The sequence below is a fragment of the Anguilla rostrata genome, chromosome 10 (assembly GCF_018555375.3).
Source record: "Anguilla rostrata isolate EN2019 chromosome 10, ASM1855537v3, whole genome shotgun sequence".
Taxonomy (NCBI): Eukaryota; Metazoa; Chordata; class Actinopteri; order Anguilliformes; family Anguillidae; genus Anguilla; species Anguilla rostrata.
In genome coordinates, this window is record NC_057942.1 from 33393909 (window position 1) to 33417433 (window position 23525).

The 23525-nt window shown below is 41.4% G+C and overlaps 1 protein-coding gene across 1 annotated transcript in view; it reads left to right on the forward strand.

Annotated features, from left to right (window-relative positions):
* adamts3 (ADAM metallopeptidase with thrombospondin type 1 motif, 3) overlaps positions 1–23525 on the forward strand; it is an 87293-nt gene that overhangs the window by 37887 nt on the left and 25881 nt on the right. The window contains exons 6-15 of the mRNA XM_064296615.1: positions 2708–2791; positions 3384–3540; positions 6092–6197; positions 8923–9066; positions 10200–10332; positions 13616–13729; positions 14885–15030; positions 17103–17278; positions 17593–17726; positions 18994–19117. Coding sequence (XP_064152685.1) covers positions 2708–2791; positions 3384–3540; positions 6092–6197; positions 8923–9066; positions 10200–10332; positions 13616–13729; positions 14885–15030; positions 17103–17278; positions 17593–17726; positions 18994–19117 — 1318 coding nt within the window. The remainder of the gene's footprint in view (positions 1–2707; positions 2792–3383; positions 3541–6091; positions 6198–8922; positions 9067–10199; positions 10333–13615; positions 13730–14884; positions 15031–17102; positions 17279–17592; positions 17727–18993; positions 19118–23525) is intronic.

Below are 23525 nucleotides of genomic sequence, written 5' to 3' on the forward strand. Positions count from 1 at the left end.
GCATTAATTAGAAAGTTGCCATCCCTTTGGGGAGAAAAAACATGAAGACTTGAAAAATATTATCATATAAAGCCAAGGCCAGAGTGCCTGGTAATAATAGACCCAAGACCTGACTTTTCATGCTTTCTCTGCATTTTTGCTAGTACTTTTCTCCATATGTCCTGAACTACCTTATCCACATAATAATTAATTGTCAATGTTCCTTTCCTACAGAGAAATGTGTTGTAAAGGCTTATGGGTGGCCTCATGTTAACATATGATTGATGTAATATATCAGGGGGTGTCAGATCGAATCTGCTGACACTGCAAGGATGTGCTTAATAGACATGTCAAATGCATTGTAATGTCCTCTTCTATCATACAGTATCTGTCTGTTCTGAAGTGGAAGAAAAAAACACTGGAAGTGACACAGACCTGAATTTGTTCCTTCAGCAATATGCAGAAGTTTTGAATTGAGTTTATTTTTATTGAAGAGAAATACTTTTCATTACCCCTGTTTGCATTCCATTCGTTCTGGTTTCAGAAGTGTCATTTTTGGCAGTAGCAAGCAGTAATGTTAAAATGGAAGATAATTTCTTAACATTAAACCCTTTTGCACAACCTTGTGACCTGCATGCTTGTTCTTCCATGTTGCAGGTATTATTTGTGATTTTGACAACAGCTGAAAGCTTAAGTTTATATTGCACGTGTTTATATTGCGTTTATATTGCACGTGTTTATATTGCGTTTATATTGCACGAGGGGAAGACCATTCTTGGAGGAGGTCATTTTGATGTCCAGCATCCACAGCAAAGCAGTCATTCAATAACACAAACTACCTATTGAGTTTCCAGAAATGGGTTTTCACGCACTAAAGCAAGAAAGAGAGAAAGGCCTCATCACACAGACGACAGTAAAATAACTCCGTCTCCCTGGAGCAGACAGAGGGACAATGTCTTCACAAAATCCAAAACAACAAATGCTGAAGGTTGTTCTTGGTGATACGTCTCTGTATATTCACTGCGTGGTCAGATACATCCAGAAACAAAGCATATGGTACTGTTTTACTTTTTGCCTTGAAGGGTGGGATTAATGCACGTGTACACCGACCGCAGTATTTACAATAGAATAGATCTCAGCGCAAATACGGTACAGATGTGGGCTTTGTATTCACAGCGCATGACTCAAGACCTTTTTTTATGCCTAGTGAACATAGAGGTACAGTACCATCTGCGTAGATTGTACTGTAAGAAAGAGCTGTGGTACACTGCACGATAAATGTAGCTTGCAGTATATTGTTAGGAAATCCTTCCCAGAGGGGGTTTTGTTAATTTAGTGTTACTAAATCATTTTGTGGGTTCTGATGCTCTTTGGAAAAGCTGAATATGTTTGAGTTGCCCTCTGAGAGGTGAATTCACGAACTAATCCACTAGAGGATGAAGTATTTATTTATGTTCTCGTTTGCTCAAATCCATCTTGGCAGACGAACCTGCTCATAGCCTGGGCTGCATTTCGTAATTGGTGACAATTCTGCCTGAAGTCTTGTCCAAGTGAATAAATAGTGTGTAATGAAGCAAACAAGCATTCAGAGAACAAACTGAATTGTAGTTTAGAGTCAAAAAAAGTGCATTTCCCCAGTTTGTAAGCTCATGCTCAGTCACAACAATCTTTTCTTTTTCTTATTTGTACATAGAGCTGGTGAGGAGAGTGGTCTTGCACTTGTGAATGAATTGTGGAGTCCTGCACTAATTAAAAAATGCCCTTTTTTATTTTAGCCTCGTTGCCTTTTCAGACACCCTTGGCTGTGACAGATTGAAATGTTCTTTTATTTGCGCTGTTGCGCATGTCGTAGGCACGGCCGTAAAGCCGATTTCCTCCGGAACATCTGGGGTAAATTACCTTGCTTGCAGACACGCTGGCGGTGTCCCACCACACATTTAACCTGAATCCCCCGGTCTAGCGTCCGGCAGTCCCTCCCCGCGTGCGTGGGATTTAACAGCGTCGCCTTAGTTACCGCCGTGGTGTGCCGTCACCGGCCTTGAAGCCGTCCGTGTACGCGACGCGTGCGGATTCCACTGGCCTGGTCCAGCCGGATCTGACCGATGCACTCTGCTCTTTAAAACTTCGGGGGAAGAGGGGATTGCATTGGAATAGGAGTGACGTGCTCTAAGTGCATTAGACGCCCGCGTGGGACATGGCTTGTCTCGTCGCTGTTATTGTTAGTTTTTTCTTTCCCGGGGCTCAGACTGACCGGTCGACCTGACCGTTGTGCATCATCGGAAGAGCTGTCTCTCGGCCTCCGCCGCATTCCGCGCTGACGGTTGCATTGATGTGTTTTCAAGGGAACGTGCGTCTCTAGCCTTTCGCCAACCCCCGGCTGTGGGGGGGGGGGTTGTTTTGAAGGAGAAGTTTGGAGAGGTTTTTGCTTAACAGATTGTCATCTTTCCCAGAATGTTTTCATCTTCCCTGGTGCTTTTTCTCATGTATGATATGCATAGATATGCATTACTTTGCAATCAATTAAGTAAAAAAAGAAGAACTAGCTGAATCAGAAAATGCTTTGAAAAGTATGTTTTTACTCATTGCTGCCCCAGTTCTCTTTGGAACAAAGGAACATGTTGAACAACAACAATAAAGTGTTCATTTATATGAGAAACAACAAACATAGACAACCTTGATATTTGTGTGCTGTGCGTAGTAAGAGAAGTTTTTCTGCTGTTTTTTTCAGGTGAATGAAATTTATCACGATGACTCACTGGGCGTCCATATCAATGTGGTTCTCGTTAGGATGATCATGCTGGGTTATGCGAAGGTGAGGCCATGTGAGAGCGTGCGTTTATGTCACAAGTCTAGCTACATATATCATTGCTTCTCCAGCAATGATATATAGCTCCAGCTCTATAGAAAGCACCCAACTGTGTGGAAAATAACACCATTATCAAGAATTTAATTGGAAGTACCAAATATATATATATAATGTAAGTTTGGGGCACGCATGGTACCTCCAGCTGAGTAGTTTACTTGGGTTCATTTTTTTCAAAACATAAGTCTGCTTTGTAATTAAATATGCATGCTAAAGCGCTGTTGTACTGCTGAAGGACTACAGTCATCCATATCCCAAAAGTTTGTTGACCAATTTTTTTTTCATAGGAGACACATTCAACTTGAAATACCACGGTTATTTCATTGTAGATATATTGTATTTATTTAAGTGCTTTTTGTTTTTGGGAGATGCATAACTTGTCAGTTTGCTTAGATGAATGACATATCCCACTGTGTTCAGAATCGCTGTTGTAGTGTAAACTGTTTCCACACATTAACCTGCACATTAAGCCAATTGAACACGGTAACGAGCCACAATCTGTAACCGGGGTCTGATGTCTCTGGTGTCTCCGTCCTGGCAGTCCATCAGTCTTATAGAGAGGGGGAACCCGTCGAGAAGCCTGGAGAACGTCTGCCGCTGGGCGTTCGTCCAGCAGAAGGCCGACCCCGAACATTCGGAGCACCACGACCACGCCATCTTCCTCACCCGGCAGGGCTTTGGCCCCACTGGCATGCAAGGTAACCGCCATAACCCGGACCGAAAGATACCGAGGTCAAGAGACTCGGCTGAGGTGAAGTGAGGCGGGGTGGTGGTGGGGAGTCAGACGGGGGTGTGCCTAATTGAGAATGAAAGCAGTAAATGCTGGTCATAGGCCTCTAGGTTAGGCTTGAATTTGAGAAAATGTTAAAGACCATTCATTCCCTTCTTTAATTAATTGTAACTGATGTTCTCAACTAAAGAATGAAATTAAATATAGGCTTTGTAAATTGACATAAAAAAAGAAATACAGAGGACATGACCTCCATGTCCTCAGTAGTAGTTACTTCCCAGCAAGGTAAGGGCGCTGTCACACATGAGGACTGGTATCAGAACAGTTCTGGCATTGCACATTCTAAGATTGGTCATTCTGCCAGTCCCCTGCTTAATGGATCTGGTGTGTCAACATTTTCTGACAAATAGAGGATGAATCCAGTGAGTAGTGCATGAAAGAAGCATTATACAACTGGAAATGTGTGGCACAACACAAACTAAAGCAAAGATGCATTGCCAACATGAAAAAATAAAGCATTAGCTTTCAGACGAAATGTAATCTTTTTGAATGTTTTTTCAAAGTCAACAACATTGAAATAATTTGAAATAATTTTCCAATGCACTTATATTTTCAGATTAAATTGAGCAAGTCCCAGATGATATTAATCACAGTTAGTGTCAAAGTCCACTACTTAATCCTGCCTTCCATGAAAGTAATTAATAACTAAGTTGTCATAGATAATATCTGTCCATTTTCTACTGCAGACTTCATTTATGGATGAAAGCTGAATTCAAAGCCTGTGTTTGTCATTCCTTGGCTACTGGGGTGCAGCTTACAACGGCTGCAGTGGCACTCATAGTTACTAACAGCCAACAATAAAACACATTACAATTCTAGTCTGCTTTCGCGGAAATGGTTCTGAGAAGGCCTTTTTTAAAAGTAAACTCACTAACATTTATATGAAATTTATACCCTGGCTGTGATAACAATTTGATCCTGGAGAACATCGTTTGCACTGTCAGCCCCCGCCACTTGATCTAATCCCCACAGATAAATACCGAAGTGATCCCGATCGCAATCAGCGTTTCAATTGCAGGCCGTATTGAAGCAGTAATGGAATGGCCATACAGCCTTCCTGCTGTGACAAGACTCCAAATTCAGTCATTCTTGAGAAGTGGAAAAAATAATACAGCGGCACTTAAGCGAGATATACCTGCGTAGAAAGCCTGCATGGTTCCCGTTCCGATTTTCTAACACTGCATTAAGTTTTCCTGTCCAGGCTGGATACCCTCTTCTTCATTTTACTGTTTATCAGATGGAAATAAATCGAGCCCAGCAAGTACATGAATTGTGTGAATGCAAGCTGAATCTAAAGAACATTTGACGCCCAAAAGGGTTGTTTGAAACAACAAAGTTTTCCAGCATTCATTACGTTTCAGCTGGCAAAAGAGAGGATGCACTTGAATCGTACTTACACAGTAAAATATCCATTGTTAAACCAAGTCTTACAGATTACTGTACGGTACACATGGTTCCTCTTGGACTCATGTACTGTTAGATTTGGATTAACACTGAACATTTTACTGTGTAAAGGTGAACTGAAGGTACAATGATGTTTTCAGAGGTAGAACCATATTGTGAAAGTGCTAATCAGAACAATTAAATTTCTTTCAGTTTAATTTTTAAAAAGCACAGATGCATTACAAGACCTGCAGCATTCATGCTCCCCAGTCCCCTGACAACAGGAGATGACTACTGGCCCTTGAAGACCGTGCTTTCTTCATTGAAAAAGGAGTGGTGCCCTGTTAAATTTAGCTAATGTTGTGTAGTCGGTGTGCCTCAGTGTTATGTACAAGGGGCTGGAGGTCTCCTGTACATAACACTGCCCGTTGAGAGCTATTGCATTCATCCCTTGTCAGTACTGAAATGAGAGTTGAAAGTGAAGGTTTGATAATGGGATCTGGTATTGGATACATTTTCAGAATATGAAGGAGACGGTACTTTAAGGGAGGAGAGAAAAGGATTTTCAACCAGCTTTCTGAACCTGGGGGATTTAGTTCTCTCTCTGCCTCATCACCGTTCCACATCTGCCATCGGACTGGCATTAGATTTGGGCTTGGCCGATGCTTTTTACCACAAAAAAACTTTTGTGTTGCCCCGACTGCGTGCTGGCTGGTAATTCATGAACTTCCCATATTGGCACATCATTTTCTGCTACGATTCCCGATTACCGCCTTTTTCCTGGGTTGATTTCATTTTTAAAAATAATAAGAGATAAGGTAAAGGAGTATTGCGTTATTGTTAACGGGTACGTTCACTAATGAACGGGAAGATGTGATGTAATCGTAACGGACAGCTGGGTTCAGGTTTTGACTCACTGTCAGCGACACTCAGCGTTAAATGAAGCAAACAGCAGCGACTAATTGAAGTTGATTTTGAGAAGTAGCTGTCAGAATAGACAGGGACGGGGGATTGAGGGGTGTTGTTATGACAGGATGAGTAATCCATAGCAACGCTGCCTCTGTCTGTGACCACAGGGTATGCCCCGGTAACCGGAATGTGCCACCCAGTGAGGAGCTGCACCCTCAACCACGAAGATGGCTTCTCTTCCGCCTTCGTAGTGGCTCACGAAACCGGCCATGTGTAGGTTACCCCCCGCGAGTGTGTGTGTGGGCGATTGTTTGTGTGCATGTGTGTGTGTGTGTGTGTGCATGTACATGTGTGTGTGTTTGTACGTATGCGTGTGTGTGTTTGTATGTGTGCGTGTGCGCATATGCGTGTGTGTGTGTGTCTGGTTGTACAGTATGTGTATATATTTGTGTGTGTGTGTGTGTGTTTGTGAGAGAGAGAGTGTGTGTGCGCACACACCTGCACATGTGTGTGGGTGTGGAGATGGGGAGGTGGGGTTATGGTTGTTGCAGAAACCAGCGCCCAAAGTTATCATCGTTCAGAGGAATGCAGACTGTATGGTGTAATGAACGCTTTCATCTGCACTGATTACAGTCATCATTGTTTCAAGGAACAAAGAGCTTCTGGACTTTTGTAGTAATGCTGATGTTCAGTGTCAATGGGATTCTGGGGAAGGGCATCCTCGCTTTCCGAAGCCATACACAGTTGTCAGCCTTTTCAGATTTTTTCAGATTTTTTTTTTCTGTTCTTTTGTCTGTGATGATGGTTTTTCTCCTTGTAGCAATCCTCCTGTCTTACTGCCTCGCTCGATTCTTTTGCTTTCCCATCACACAGGATGTGCGGAGACTGGTAAAAAAAAAACTTCTTCAGAGAAACAGAGCGCACTAGTAATTCAAAAACTATGTACCATATCACCAGCTCTGGTTTAGCCCCATGTCAGTTTTCCTGGAAATAATACCCAATTATTGTAAGCTTTGAGAGAAACATCACTCTATTAGAATAGAGAAAGTTATTTCAGTGGCCTAGAAGGAAGATTTTTTTTTTAACATTTTCACTCTCCTTTCACACCTTTGCATAAGTTTGGATGACATTTGTTGTTTTAACAAGTGCAATATAACCGGAAATATTTTAAAGTGAAACAGGCTATATTACAGTTGCTGTTTGTACAAATGAAAGAGTACAGTACCCTGAAGAGGGTGTATTAAAGCATTGTGCCCTGGTGATTCATATGCATTGCTGCTGTTGCTAATTTACCAGCTGGGCTGGACAGTTCCTGTCTGAAACCCTCTCTCCCTGGCTCAAGCTGTAGCCAGTCAATTATTCTGCTTAGCCCTTAGCCGCAGTTAGCACCAACACTATCCAGAATTCATTCTGGAACATGAGGTGCACCACTGCATTGAAGAACAAGTGTCTCAGGTGTCTCAGGTATAAAGCCAACCAACAGTCTCAAATAGATACACATGAAAATGTTTATGTTTGTAAATACAATGCAAAGTGCCTTTATTACCAAAGAGAAAAGTGCCTCTAAGAAAGATAGTTGTGGTCAAAGACCGGAACAACCTCCTGTGAGTTTGTGTGCCCCAACAGGATAATAATAATCATAATAATAGCTTTATTTATATACCGCTTTTCAGAACATAGCGCTCAAAGTGTTTTCAAAAACACTAAAAAAGGGATAAAATCTACAAAAGTAACACATAAAAGTAAAATTAGACCACTAAATGGACAGCATTGAAAAAGATAAGATAATATTGAAATACATAAAAAATATATATAATAGTATGGAATGCTAATAGAGTTCAACAAAAGGCTAGTTTAGAATAATGCATTTTTAAAAGAGACTTAAAACTATCAAATATCTCTGCCTTGCTAATGTTAACAGGGAGTGAATTCCAGAGCTTGGGAGCCCTCCCAGAGAAAGATCTATTGCCTTTAGTTTTTAGACTGGAGTACGGGACAGTAAGGAGATCACTCTGTGAGGACCTGAGCAATCTCCCAGAACTATACAGCACTGAAAGCTGATAAATATAGGGAGGGGCAAGGCCATGCTAAGCTTTACAAATAATTAATACAGTTTTTAAATCTATTCTAAAATGAACAGGTAGCAAGTGGAGTGCGGCAAGGATTAGGGTGATGTGTGTCCTTTTACTGCTCTTAAATAAAACTACTGCTGCTGAATTTTGAACAGCATGGAGCCTATACAATGACTGCTTAAGCAAGGATATAGAGTTGCAGTAATCGAATCGCAAAAGAGATCAAAGCATGTATTACTTTCTCACTCTCAGAAAAAAGATAAATATTATCTAATCTTAGCTGAGCTGATGGTAGCAAGATTGTACTACCTTTTCAATGTGAGGCTCAAACTTTAAGCGAGAATCAAAAATAACCCAAGAGTTCCAAGAGGCAGACTTCTCATTCAGTCTGAGAGGGTTTAGATTACAGGATATAACTTCAAGCTTGGGACCAATAATTAAAACATCAAAAATCTTATCTGTGCTGCAAAACATTTTTGGCCATCCAGCAATTGATGTGATATAGGCAGTCATGGAGAGCCTAGTCACTTCATTTGGCTTGACAGAGGTAAAGCTGTGTGTCATCAGCATAAAAATGGATAATATAATGTATAATATGCTTAAAAATTATATGAACAAGCGTATTAATAGAAATCAGAACTGGTCCTTGAATAGACCCCTGAGGGACACCACATGTAATAGGGGCTAGAGAGGATACAAGCTCACCAATGACGACTGATAACTGTTTGCCGGTGAGATAAGAACCAAACCAATTCAGAAAATATTTTTAACGCCCACCCAGCCTCTTAAGGAGTTAATTAAAATCGTATGATCAACCATATGAAAAGCCGACAGGAGATCTAGTAAAACCAGTGCTGAGCGAGCACCATTATCGGTGTTCGAAAGGAGATCATTAGTTACCTTAAGGCTTCTGTTCTATCTGATAGGCTGGGAATGGAGCATGATGGACAGGGAAACCGCTGTGGGGATGAAACGGCCATGGGGAGCGTCATGGCCCCTCTCGTACAAGCTGCCTTCCATCGGTACCACTGGTCAATGTGCAGTGGCCAGGAGCTCAAGCGATACATACAGTAAGTTCTCAGCTCTTACTGGTTTCCACAGGCACAATTCTGTACAAATACTTCCGTCTTACCCATCCAGGAGTCATTTTTTTATTTTTTACGGTGTCATTTTTAAAGGTATGTGACGCTTCCTAATGGAGTAATGTACTGTTTGATTAGCTTTTTTGAATTTGAAAGTGCATGGCTACATCAAACACTCTTTCAGTTTAATACACTGGTATTGACTTATATACTCACATGCATCGCATACTGTATGTGTACTCAAGGGTATGAATGTGTATTTATGAAGTGGAAGAGTGAAGCTATGTTTTCCAGTCTTGCAAATGGATGTTACCTTTCTGATAATTAGCAGTGTGATTACATTTAACTGTGAAGGGATGGAGGAATATTTATTTGTCCATATAAAACAGATAATAAGAGAATTTAATCAGTTTTACAGAAAATGTCAACATCTTCTATTGAAGTCCTCTGCCATATGTTAGTCTAGAATTGTTATTTTCCTATGCTACTGAATGTTATTTTGCTGAATGTGAATTATGTGATAAGATAAAAAATGGAGATCTTACTTTGGTTTTTTGTAAGATTTTCCAGTTGCAGCCACAAATTTCGAATAAAGTATAAAACAGTCAGTCAAAAACAAAGAACAAAAGCAGTAAACAGACTGACATGTATTCCATCAAAATGTGTTCTCTACCTAAAAGCACAAGCATTGCACTTTTTCACTTCTGAACTCATTAAATCATATTTGGGAAGAGAACAACCAGACTTTCATTGGATTGTAAATCAAAGTTAAAGACAGATATTGATTGACTGAATCTAAGCCACTGTGCTGGTGTTCAGCCAGCCTTATGTTGAGGAAATCTATGTGAGCTACATCATTGATCTTGTAGTTTCAAAAGGCCACCAATACGTAAAACTATATATTTCCAATGACAGGGAGGTTCTTGGTTTGTATGCAGATCAGTTTATTTATATATTCTAAAATAAAATACTTATAAAGAAATTGTAATAAAATAAAAGTAGCATTTTAAAATTCAGATTCATTGCTAACTTGCTTTTCATCTGAAATACTTTTGAAGATTGTTTGCTAACATTTGAGATGATTTAATATCAAAAATATTATTTTTTGTTACAACTCCCAGTTCTTATGACTGTCTCTTGGATGATCCCTTCAAACACGACTGGCCTCAGCTTCCAGAACTTCCCGGAATCAACTATTCAATGGATGAGCAATGCCGCTTTGATTTTGGCGTGGGATACAAAATCTGTACTTCTGTAAGTAGCCTACTCCATGTTTGCTAAATAGCTGGAATCTAAGACAATAGATGGCAGATGATGAATTCTAATTAAGACACTGAGCATAAACAGGCAGTGGTAAAACAGCCAACACAAAAATATATAAACGAAGTGATGTTGTCCTGACTTATGGTCCTGTAAAAATTCTCTGTTATTACGTTCAAGAATGACTCAGATCCAATTATGGATGTCTTTTTTTTTTTTTTTTACGAGCAAAGCCGATGAATTATGCTCTTTCAACACTGGGGTCCGCTGAATGAGATGGAGGCTTTTAAGGCCTTAAAGACACTCAGGGCTGTTGGAAGGGCATATTTAGATATTTACAGTACTGGCGCAGGACGGGCTGGACTTAATGTCTGTGTATATGCATGCGTGTGTGTGTGTTTGTATGCGTGTGTGTGTGTGCATGTGTGTTTTTGTATGTGTGTGTGTAAGTGTGTGTATGTGTGTGTGCAGATGTGTTGAAGGCATACTCAGACATGGGGTTCTGCACCTCTCTGTGCTTTGTCTGAGCCCTCATCTCGACATCCCAATGCCCTTGGACTTTGAAACTGCCTATAAGTCTTCTCTTCTATTTAGAAGAACAAAACAAAGCAATGACACGTTTAAAATGCTGTGCCTTTGTGAAAGAAATAATATGATTGCATTTATAAACACTGACACTTGACAAACGGGGGCTAATCGTCCTCTTTTGGACTCTCCTGTGCAGCCAATTTAGAATGGATTTGGCTGCCGCTGTGACTTTATACTTGGAAAGAAGTGTCTGGTAACCAGCTGGGAATATTCAGAGATAGAACAGAAATGGACGACTGCGATCCGCAGACCATCGTGTGCGCACCCCCCCGCTTTCTGTCATGTTCATTACCGTGACGACGGAGGGGTTGCCAGGTTCCCAGTGTGTGTATAACTAATGACCGTTGCTTCTCTGCTCGCTGTCATTGCAGCGTAGTCCATTTTAGTGGCAAGTGGGGGGCTGCCTCACGCTGCTACATTGATTCCCTGGGAGGATCTGATTTGTAGTCTCATGTTAATGTCGAGCGGCCACTTCTGGAAGAGAAAGGAGAAGAGCCGGATTTGGATTCTCTTCTGGAAGTCAAGTGCGCTAATGGATAATCAGGGTGGCATTGTGTGCGCGCGGAGGGAGGGTTGCTAACAGGCAGCTGGTGCAGAGAGAAAGCCCTGTAAGACAGCATTGTGATGACAGAGCGGAATCATACCGTTGCTTCTCACCTGACTCGTCCATTCCTCGTGAATACCACGCATCTGGGTGCTTCAGAAATAACAAGAGTTTTTATGCTTTTATTGTTAATATAAATTCTCTGGGGCCGCTGTTCAAGAGGCACTCTTTCCCCCTTCTTTTTTCGCCGTTTTGGAATCGCGAGCTGCGCCTCTCAAATCGCCGCTGCACCGGCCAAATGTTTAAGCAGCACTTCAACTGAAAGACCAGTGCTCCTCTGCCACGCCCTCTTGGGAGTCAGTGACTGCCGGTCGTCCCACAGCCCATTAAGGCTCCACGTTATACTTTTCCCAAGGAGCACCCTCGCTCCGAAATTGGAAAATTTAGCAGCACGCTAATGCCTTTCAATTAGTTGATATGGTCCTAAATTAAAGCATTATTCCAGATAGCGCACTTTTCAGGAGCGTGCTGTCCCTAATCTCTAATTGGAGGATAGGTGTATCTCTCTCTGCTAAAAGGTGACTATTAGACTATGGCTATCTGAGGTGAGGGAGGGAGGAGCTACTGTGGTGACCATAGTAATACTGGTCACCATAAACTGGTGCTGGCCCTGGCTTGATACACCTGTCTGAATCAGCTACAATTCAGGATAGTTCTTGAGTACACTGGATGAGAAAGTTGTTTAGTAGGCAAAATTTTCTCTAACTGTAGCATGCTTAAAATCCCAACACAATATTATACTTATTTTCCAGGTTTTCACTGAGTACATTCAGGAACATACATATCATGCAGTGAACAACCATCTTGGTCTCATAAATAGTACGTACAGCTTCGCTTTTAATAACGAGATGCAGCTTCACCGACATTTTCCTTCAACAACAACAACAACAGTGACACATGAGCATAGCCGCGAGAGCAGAATGTCTTACGACACTTCCACTGTACCGTTGGAAAATAGTATGGAGGATATTTTTCGCGTACTAAAACATACATACGCACTAAACAGTAGGCAGTATGTTTAGCAGATTGTCCATATCATGAGGACAGTAGTTAGGAGGCTGATTTGAACACAGATCTTGTCTTGGTTAGATAATGACGAAGCCCAGGTTTGACCCTGCGATGTCCTGACTGTAAGACCCAGCCTAAATGAGTGTGAGCACCTTTAACAACAGAACCGATTGGGTGACATCATGCACAGTCCTCATGCTATTAACCTACTATTAAGAAATTACTGTGTGCACTGTGGAGAATACTGAAACATTTATGCCTTATAATTTGCTGTTCTGGTTTGTTATGTGAGACTTTAATAACTTAGACTTTAATCAGTAGAAGTAAAAGTTAATCTTTTGTCTACATTTTTGTAGGTCTACATATCTTTGTATTGTCTACATATATGTGTTTTGGAAATGATTTAAGTGGATTCTGAGGAGGTGTAAGAGGAGATAGTGTCTGAAATGAAGGTCCATACATTCATAGTTTGTGTCCCTTTTTAAACTGTTTGTTTTGCAGTTGATCTTGACCCGGTCAACTTTGATGTGACTCAGACCTTCGCACAAACACACCAAATTCAATCTCAAGTGGTCCAAATCTACCCTCAACTTAGCTGCCCTTCTACATTAGTTACATCACTATCAAGAGATTTCACACATACATCATACCACGTCAGTTTAAATATGTCAAGCAAATTAGGTGTGAAAGTATCCTCAACTGTGAAGAAGTTAAAAAATACTTTAGCAAAATTGAATTGTTTTTAAATGTAGTGGTGTGTAATCACTTCAGAGACATTGGACATTATTGAGCAAAAGAGCATTGGCTTTTATCTGTGGTTTTTGAAAATTGCCATAACAGAAGGTGTCCCTGCTGAATTCTAAGAAGGAAAATCGATCAAATCCACATCAGATTACTCCAGCTTCTTCCGGTAAACCCATTCAAAAGGTCATTATTAACTGCGTACTGTACGGTAAATGTCATCGGTTTAGGCTAAAATCACAGGTTAGCCTGCAAATTTTTTCTGACCTCCACATCGAGTGTTCTTGTTTTTTCCGCCGAAATTTGAGTTGCTTTTTCTCCCTCCCCGTGTAACAGTTTCGCACGTTTGACCCGTGCAAGCAGCTCTGGTGCAGTCACCCGGACAACCCCTATTTCTGCAAGACGAAGAAAGGGCCCCCATTGGACGGGACGGAGTGCGCACCTGGGAAGGTAAGTTTGGCACATTTGGAATCGTTTATTTACATTACATTACATTACATTTATTTGGCAGACGCTTTTATCCAAAGCGACGTACAAAAAGTACATTTCATGGTCATGGACAACTACTAAACACAGGTTCAATAAGATACAATACTTATTTTGTACAGCTATTTCTAGCCAAGAACACAGTTTAGTTCACACAGTGAACACTATTCTGACCTAACCTCTGCAAAGCCAACTAGGCAGAAGAATAAGCGACAGTATTAGGACAAATACAAATTACCAAGAAGTGCTGGGATGGGGCACCATGTAACAAGTGCCATAAAGGAGGGGGGGGTGGATTTAGAGTGAAATATACAGCGTGGTTGTAGTTAGTCAAGGTATAGTCTGAAGAGATGAGTCTTCAGGCCACGGCGGAAGATGGGTAGTTAGGGGGAGGTTCGGAGAGGGACAAGGAGTTCGTTCTGCCACTGGGGAGCTAGGGTGGAGAAGCTCTGTGATCCCTTTGGTCGGGTGAGAGGGGTTACAAGGCACCCTGCTGCCGCAGAGCGGAGTGGTCGAGCAGGCACATAGGATCGAATAATGTCCTGCAAGTAGATGGGGGCTGTCCTGTTGGCTGCAGTGTAGGCAAGGGTCAGGGCTTTGAACCGGATCCTGGCAGCGACCGGGAGCCAGTGGAGTGATCACAGCAGGGGAGTGACGTGGGAGTGGCATTCTGAATCATCTGTAGTGGCTGTATGGCACAAGCTGGCAGGCTTGCAAGTTTATCTGAGTGTTTCTCAGGGGTGACATGGTGGTACAGTGAAAAGCACTGTTGCCTCACAGAGAGAAAGTCCCTGGTGAACATTGCGGCCAGGCCTTTCTCTATCTACATGAGTTTCCTCCGGGTACTGTGGTTCCCTCCCACAGGCCAAAGACATGCAGGTTAGGCTAATTAGATCCTCTAAATTGCCCTTAGGAATAAATGTGTGAGTGAATGGTGTGTGGGCCCTGTGACGGATTGGTGACCTGACCAGGGTCCTGACCTCCCCCCCCCCCCCTCCACACACACACCTAACCCTTACCAGGCAGCGGGTTAGATAACAGATGAAAGGATGTTTCTCATTTATTGCTGTTTTTTATTTCTATTTCGGGAATTAACCGAGACTGTGTTATGATCATTAGTGGTGCTACAAAGGCCACTGTATGTGGAAGAACACCAACCAGGTGAAGCTGGACGGCGCCTGGGGGGCCTGGACCAAGTACGGCTCGTGCTCGCGATCCTGCGGGACGGGCGTGCGCTTCAGAACCCGCCAGTGCAGTAACCCCGCGTAAGTCACCTCTAAAACCCACCTCTCCCTGGCCCCTCCCGCTTCTCCCACCTGATGGCCCGCAAACAAACGTCCACATGCTCTCAGGAATGAACGAATCGTTTTCGCTCGTACACCCACATGAATCTTGACTCAATGCTTGCAGTAGCAACCTGCTACTGTTGGTGTGTGTTGAAATGCACATGCATGACAAGACATTAACCTTTGTGGCCAAGAAACAACTGCATTTTCATTTGACTGCAAGAGTGCTACCAGTTTGAGATCACATTCATACTAAAGCAAGAGCCATGTTTTAAGACTTGTTTTTTTGCTGCTTACTTGAAACTAATGTGTTTATTAAATATGATGGATGAGGAGTGCTGAGCCTTAATGGAAATATATGAAGGCATAATGTATTTATACTATTAGCTTATGTTATTATGTTATGTTATATACTATAAACATTAGAGACAGCTTTCTTCTGTTCAGACTTTGAATGCTCTAGACAAGACCACCAAAATTAAAACCTTTGGTTGCTTGCCAGATAGCTGAATAAGCAAGTTCTTGGGTCTTACATGCACAGTTGTCTAATGCTCAGCTATTAGTAAAAGTAATATTCAACTATTATATATTCAATAATTTAATTGTTCAGTGTTAAGTCCTGTTCGACCATATGTACTCTTTTAGAGTTGAATTAATACTGGACAATTTACTGTGTAAATCAGGGATCAGCAACTCACGGTCCCCGAGGGCCGAGAACTGCTGGTTTTCCACCCTCCCTTTGCCTGCGAGTCAGGTGTGAAGACAGTCTGGCCAATCAGTGGCACTAATTACCCGGGAGAAAAGAAAACCAGGGCTGGATTTGGATTTGAGGGGCGGAGTTGATGATCCCTGCTGTAAATTGCTGTAACTGCACTTGAACCATATGAACCAGACCATACTAATGACTAAAAGGTGTAGTGTGCTTGAACTGCGGCTATTTGTAACAGGCTCCTTTCACTGTCTTACACAGTGGTCTAATGAGCACGACAATCGCTGGACTGAGATAAATTCAACCTTCGATTAATTCATGTAATCTTGGAAGTGAGGCTTTGCAGATAAAGATTCAATTAAGTGTATCACTGTGGGGGGTTAGGAATCCAAATGAACAAAAACAGAAAAAAAATAATGCTCAAAGATTAAAATGATTAAAATCTTAGACAAGTATTGTAATTAAGTACTGTACATTGCCTGACAAAATTTTAATGCTACCATCATAATAATAAAAACTGAATTTAATATTTCAGAAAGAATATTAATTTAGCTTTCGAACAAATCAATGTAAATATAAATAAATAAATGAATTCATTTTATTGATATAGCACCTTTCAAGCAATAACCACAAGGTGCTTTCCAGAACAGATACGAATAAGGTATAAAATTTCAACCCAAGGAAACAATAAAAGCAGCATAAAAAAGAAGAACGAACAGAAAATAAAATAGCAATAAACAAAAAGGCAATAATACAACTAGGAATAAAACAAGGGGAAGCAATCGGCACAGAAAAGGTAAGACACAATAAAAAAAACAATAAAAGAAAATTAAAAAAACAGTAGCGTTAAACCCAACGATTAAAAAGGGAAAAGCACAACAAATAGCTATCAGTTGTTTCAGAAGGCAATTTCGCGAAAATAGGTCTTTAGGCTAGTTTTAAAAGCAGATACTCCATCAGCAGGCCTAATATTGCATGAAAGGCTTTCCAGAGCTTTTTTTTTTTTTTTTACAGCAAAGCCTCAAAATACCAATATAATTACATTATTTAGCAAAATGTCATATGAAAAGTATGATTCTTGAACATTTAATAAAAAATCATTTATTTATTCAGTTGTTTATTGATGTATTGGCTGTTTATTAATGTATCAGTTAATGTAACTTGTGAAATAATTTGCGTAATACGGCTTTGCAGTATTACAGGAAGTGAATATATTTCTTAGCAATCTGTGCATTTGCATCAACGTAGTTGAAAAGCTTTCAGTATTTCATAGAGATTATATAGGACATCTGGAAAGAAAGCCAGTTAAGTCTTTTTTTTTGGCATTTTGTTTATTCACCAGACCTTCTAACGGGGGCCAGGACTGTCCTGGTGTAAACTACGAGTATCAGCTTTGCAACACCGATGACTGTCCCAAGCATTTCGAGGATTTCCGTGCCCAGCAGTGCCAGCAGCGTAACTCGCAATTCGAGTTTCTGGGCGCCAAGCACCACTGGCTTCCCTACGAGCACCCGGACGGTGAGTCCCGGAGAAGCGGGCGTGGTATGCGGGTGCAGGCGTGCTGTCCAGCAGCATTTCATATAGAAAAATGGATATTCCCAGTTTCTGAAACACTGCATGAAAACCTACAGAAGGTGACTTCATTAACTAAGAGCTCTGAAGACTAGTACAGGGTTCATTGGATGCAAGTTTAGTGATTTAAAACGGTGTTATTACGTGAAAGTGTGTGTGACTGCATACAACCTACAGTGTACACTCTACAATTGCACGCGCAACAGATTGAGACAGGTTTACCTTTACCTTAAACTTGTCTCGTTACTTTTTCGTTACAGCCAACAAAAGATGTCACCTGTACTGCCAGTCGAAGGAAACCGGAGACGTGGCATACATGAAGCAGCTGGTTCACGATGGGACTCGATGCTCTTACAAAGATCCGTACAGCATCTGCGTGCGGGGTGAATGTGTGGTAAGCACATTTCGGCTTGCAGCCGGTGACTCTGTAAGCCACCATTTTGTGTTTTCATGCTGCACTTCGAGGCGCTCGTCCTGCATTTCAGGGGCACGCTTTTTATTCAAGTATGTGATGTGCACTTCAGAGCTAGTACTGTAAGTTAATGAAAATGAATGATTGGTTTCACTGTTGACCTTTACCTTTTTGGCTCAAGATATCATGTTCTTTGGCTCAAAGAACCATTTCGTAGGGACTATTGGGTCAGGTTTGCCTCATAAAATACTATCTGAATCAGATGCTTTGAATTTTGTTGTTCTATTGTGAGCATTCAGACGATGCCTACTGCAGTCACCATTTTGGCTTAGCTAATTAATTAGTAAATAATCTGCGCTTGCAACACACCAATATACTGAATGAAGTAAGACATTTCATCTAACACCATTTCATAAATAAATAATACGAAATATGAAATTCTAAATGCACGCATGAAAAAATGGCAATAAGTACTATTTCATATTTCATAGCAGCGAAAGGTTATAAATATGGAAAGTGCATTATATAAGTCAGTCATATGGGTATTTTCTCAGTAGGATGGAAGGAATATAGTGTTTCAAGCAGGATTGTGCCTGGGGCTGCCTGTAATGGTGTATTGGTGTATTTTCTGATTCTGACCACAGGGAAACATCTTAACGTAGAATGAGTCATCTTTCAGCATATACATATTTGGTTTGCAGCACATTATTTGTTGTGTAAGATTTAGTCTGGAGAACAATATTATATGGTAATATTGTTATGGTGGCGGACACGGTGGCATAGTGGTTAGCACTGTCGCCTCACAGCAAGAAGGTCGTAGGTTCGAATCTCAGCTTGGGGCCTTTCTGTGTGGAGTTTGCATGTTCTCCCCATGTTTGTGTGGGTTTACTCCGGGTACTCCGGTTTCCTCCCACACTCAAAGACATGCATGTTAGGTGCGCTCCTGCAGGTGCCCTTGACCAAGGCACTTGCCCCGGGCGCAGCACACGAGAGGCAGCTGCCCACTGCTCCTAGGTAACTAAGGATGGGTCAAATGCAGAGGACAAATTACCCCACAGGGTTCAATAAAGTATATCTTCTATCTCACACTTTATATTAATAATTCAATGGAAAACATTTAATTTAGCATGCAGTCATCATTTCTCTCCATATTTCCACAACCGTTCGAGGTACGGTAGCTTAGAAGAGAAATAAAGGGGCCAGCAGCCGGGTCACATCTGAGTCCCTGTGCTCCGTGTTGTTTTTGCAGAAGGTGGGCTGCGACAAAGAAATTGGCTCCAACAAAATGGAGGACAAGTGCGGCGTGTGCGGTGGAGATAACTCGCACTGCCGGACGGTCAAAGGGACCTTCACTCGCACCCCCAAGAAAGCTGGTAGGCATCTTTCCAAAAACAAAATGTACCCCAACTGCAGACAACAATGTTAATGAACTGTGTGATGAGGGCACAGCGCTTCTCTTTCTCTTTCACCCCGCAACAGCCGTCTCTTTGAGTATGATCGCACTGACCCAATTTTGTGCTGCGCTTTAGTGCAGTTGAATGTGTCATCATATACAATAGCTAACACCATTTTGATTTGATGTGTGTTGTTATTGTCTGTGTAATGCAATTATGTTGATGTGCTCTCGCACTCACGTAAACACGGCAATTGTCAGAGCATTCGCCTTTTGAATTGATTAGGCCGGTCTACATTCAGTGACATCGAGTGGCATAGCTTCACTCAAGGTAATCTCCTATTTATAATCAGCAGTTGAAATTGCTATATTATCTGTTGCCCAATTTGTGTGGTAGCATTTGTTTGTGGTGAAAAAAACCTTCTATTCTACTGTATGTAATTTTTTCATGTTTGCTATTCAGAACTTTCCATAATCGATAATGGATATGGGTTAATGCAAATTAATTCCAACAACACATGAAATTAACATTTCTTTTGTGGCTGTTGTTGCTACTGATGATAGAGATATCAAATGAGAATCATTGCCTGGATGCATTGACGGTAGACTGGCTTCATGGTCATCGCATTATTTATTCAATTACGTTTGCACTTGAAACCGTAACCGTATTTTCTTGGAATCAAAGCGTACCGATAATCACACCATTCCTGGTATCTGCTGATGCTAATCACTGATGCAGCACCGTTGGGCTTTCTTCTTTGTCATTAATTGGATGTGCACAGAAGTGATCAAAGTGGTGGGCCAGCCTCAATTATGGTCTCAGCTGCGAATGTGGCTCTTACTCAGCCATTACTGAGTCATTTTTTCGGCAGGAGCTGAAGACCTGGAGGGAATCCACGGTCCGGATATGCAAGCACCTTAATATGGGCACGCTCGTCCGTAATGAAAGAGTCAAACATCTGTGTCAAATTATTGCCCTGTTCTTTTAGTATATCCTGTCAGAATGTTTAATGGACATGTTTTTTTTTTTTGTTTTGCCTGATTGCAATTTTATTCCCTCTTCATCCTCCGTAAACCACGGCTGATTCATTGGAGGGGAAGGCTAAGTTCGCAAATTGATTGGTAGTCCCATCTCAAATTAGACATTAATAGGCATGTCGAATGCCTTATATTTTTTGTCCCGAGCTATGATTTCAAGTCAGCTAGATGGCTTTTTAAGGGCTTAATGAATAGGAGCAAGAGGTGTGTTTGTGTGTGTGTGTGTATGTGTGTGCCTGTGTGTGTGTGTGTGTGTGTGTGTGTGTGTGTGTGTGTGTGTGTGTGGTTGGGCTGCTTGTGTGGTGGTTGTTGAGGGGGAAGATGAGAGCTTGTTCCCAAACCTGCTATTATTATATTCATCAAGCCTGCTTGTAACATTGCAGTCTGTCCAGGTGCACCTTAATAGAAGTTTGAGGAAATTTCCTTTATCTTGCGTTACAGGAAAGACACCTGTGACCGAATTTGTCCTTAAAGTCCACTTTGTATGTCAAAACATTCTCATGTTGTTGCCATGTTGTGGCAATGTTGTAACATTGACAAGACATTCCAGTAACGTTGCAAGGACATTTTGCGTTAACTGGACAGCAGCCATGTCCTAAGGTGGTGCACAAACACACGCACAAGCTGCAGCACAGCGGGGCGTTGATGACAGTTCTGTCACCTGACTGTAAATTTATTTTATTAAAACGAGGCCATTAGAAGCTGGTCGGTTTTCAAAGGCTAGCGATGTTGTGCCACGCTGTGGCCAGCGATTTCCTTTTGGCAAACGTCTGAGGCTTAACACCACCCTCCCGTTGCTGCAGAATAACGAACAGATGCAACAAGCGGTCGGTGGGATGAGTGTGAAAACAAAGGCACTTACCTTTCTCTCTTTTTCTTTCTCTCTAGTTTTCCATTTAAACCACTCATCTCTTTTAACAGGGAAAAAGTTAAGCAAGAGATGCCAAAAAGAAATCCATTTCTCGGAAAACAGAACCTGCAAGTATCAAGTGTTACCCTGATCTTAAAGACTTTCCTTCCTCACAGTAATGTTTTCTGTTTCATTGACTGTCTCGTGAGGCCACGCGATTGGTGGATAATTTAATCCGTGAAAAAGCTAAATAACAGCAACAAACCAGTCGGAACAAAGACAGAGTCTGCCGTATCCCGTGACTGTTTACCATTAAGAAACTTCTGGAACTGAGTTAATATATTAATGGTATTCATTAAACAAAACAGTCTCTCATGAGGCAGTCAATAAGCTGTTTTCAGACAAATCCGCCTTCAAAGCTTTATGAATCTCATAAAGCTGAGTACACACACTTGCAGACCAGTGGGGGGGGGGGGGTGGCATATTGGATGTTTGTGTCTTTGAAATGTGTGAGTTGTCTGATATGCGCACATATGCGTATGCACTGTGTGAGAAGTGGTCTCGAGGGAGACTGTCAGCTTATGCCAACTTCGCTTACATTCAACACCCGTGTTTTGCTCACATTCACAATCCACGTTTGTGTTGCATTCACAACTCCCTGCCGACAGCCTGGCAAAAAAGTGCAGGCTCTCCCACAACGTGCATTATTTTTACAGAGTTGCACGGACCGGATAGAGTTCTCGTGATTTAAATCAGTTGCTCTTTCGATGCTTGATATTGCTTTACACAAAACTGGGTCTCGATGTACAGAAGTTATTATTTGACTGAATGTTACCATTCAATAACATATCACTCTAAAATATAAATGTATAATTGTAGTAAAATATATAACTTATTGTCTGTATACAAGACCTAGAGCACAGCTTACTGTACAAAGTATTGAAAAACAAGAAAGACTACTTGACAAATTGGTTTCGTCAGACTGGTGAGCCCATCCTTACCGTTTGATTGCTTAACAATAAAGTTGACAGAACACATCGTCCGTTCAGGAAGGAATAACCGTATTATTTGCGTCTGTCGCTCTTTGGTGAACCTCATTGGTTGATGTCAATCTCCACACCAGGCAGTGGGGGGGACTCATAGTTGTGTTGCCTAGTACAAACAATTAGTTAAAACAGTTGGTTGCATGATTTTCGCACCACATTTGGTGTCCTACGTCTGAATTGGCTTCTGATTTTAATGTGAAAACTGACAGCCGGCAGGCCCTGTGCCTTTCCAGGGGCGGGGCTGCTGTAATACCTGCGGTATGAATCAGCCCTGGTTTCCATGAGGCTATGGCTGCAAATAGTATGATTCAAATCTTTAAAGTCCCATATTACGGTATCTTACACTATAGCTATGTTAGCTTTCACATGCAGTAAATAGAGGATTCATCAACAACGGAATTTGTGCTAACGAGAGAATGCTGTGATTCCAAGGTGGAAATTTGTTATCAGCTCTCGTTCTCTTCTCCTCACACCAGGTGGCATTTGTGTGTACTCATCTGCACGATGAGAAAGCAATAGAGGTTTACAGCTTTTATGGCAAAATAGCCAATAATCTTTACGCAGCAGGTGCACCAGGTCACCTTAGACGTTTCCCTATTTCAGAGTTTGAGGAAACTGATTTCTGCTGAACACTATGGCCCTCTCTGTGATTAGGACTGGTCTACCTAGGGTAATTCATACAAAGTCTGTTGTTCAAATGACCAGCAGAGAAGAACTGAATTAAGTGGCAATTAATTACTGAAGTCAATGAAAAAGAGAACATTCTGGAAATGTGAAATAACTAATTGATTTCATTTAAAGGGAAGACAAGAGGAGCATTCTCTTTGCCCAAGGGAGCTCGCAATGTGTATCTGAATGAAACAGAAGATTCTAGAAATGTTATTGGTGAGTCTCAGTGAGTTTGCAGAAGTCTGGACATCCACTGAATAGAACAGAAGGTAGCCTTGTAACTTTAATTTTATTTTACTTCATTTCTTTTACACAGTTTGCCCTTTTTAACTTGACAAAGGGTTCTTCATTCAGAGTTTTATATTAGCGGTGACTGCATTGCAGTATGCAAAGCAGATGATTTAAATTGGTCTTGGTTTTATATTTCAGAAGGTTAAAATATTGAGCAAAAGCAACATGGCTCATGCTATTGAGCAGAGAGCTCTCAGAGGAATTACACATCATTACAGTGGTCTCCATTGTTCCTGAAATGTCTATTGTCTATTTGGAGGCCTATTTCCGTTTCATAATTAGTCACAATTCTTGAACAGTGATTTTACAAATTGCGAGTATATTGGCGGTTGCTGTCACACAATGACAGTACCCAAAGGGGACAGTTCACCTCAGTGATCGGGATAAATCAAGGTTGACACCTGAATGAAGAACATTTCTGTCAGGTTTTTGCGTTCTAACTTTCTTTTGCAGGTTTGTATGACCTTGCACAATGAAAGTTGACATTAGATGTG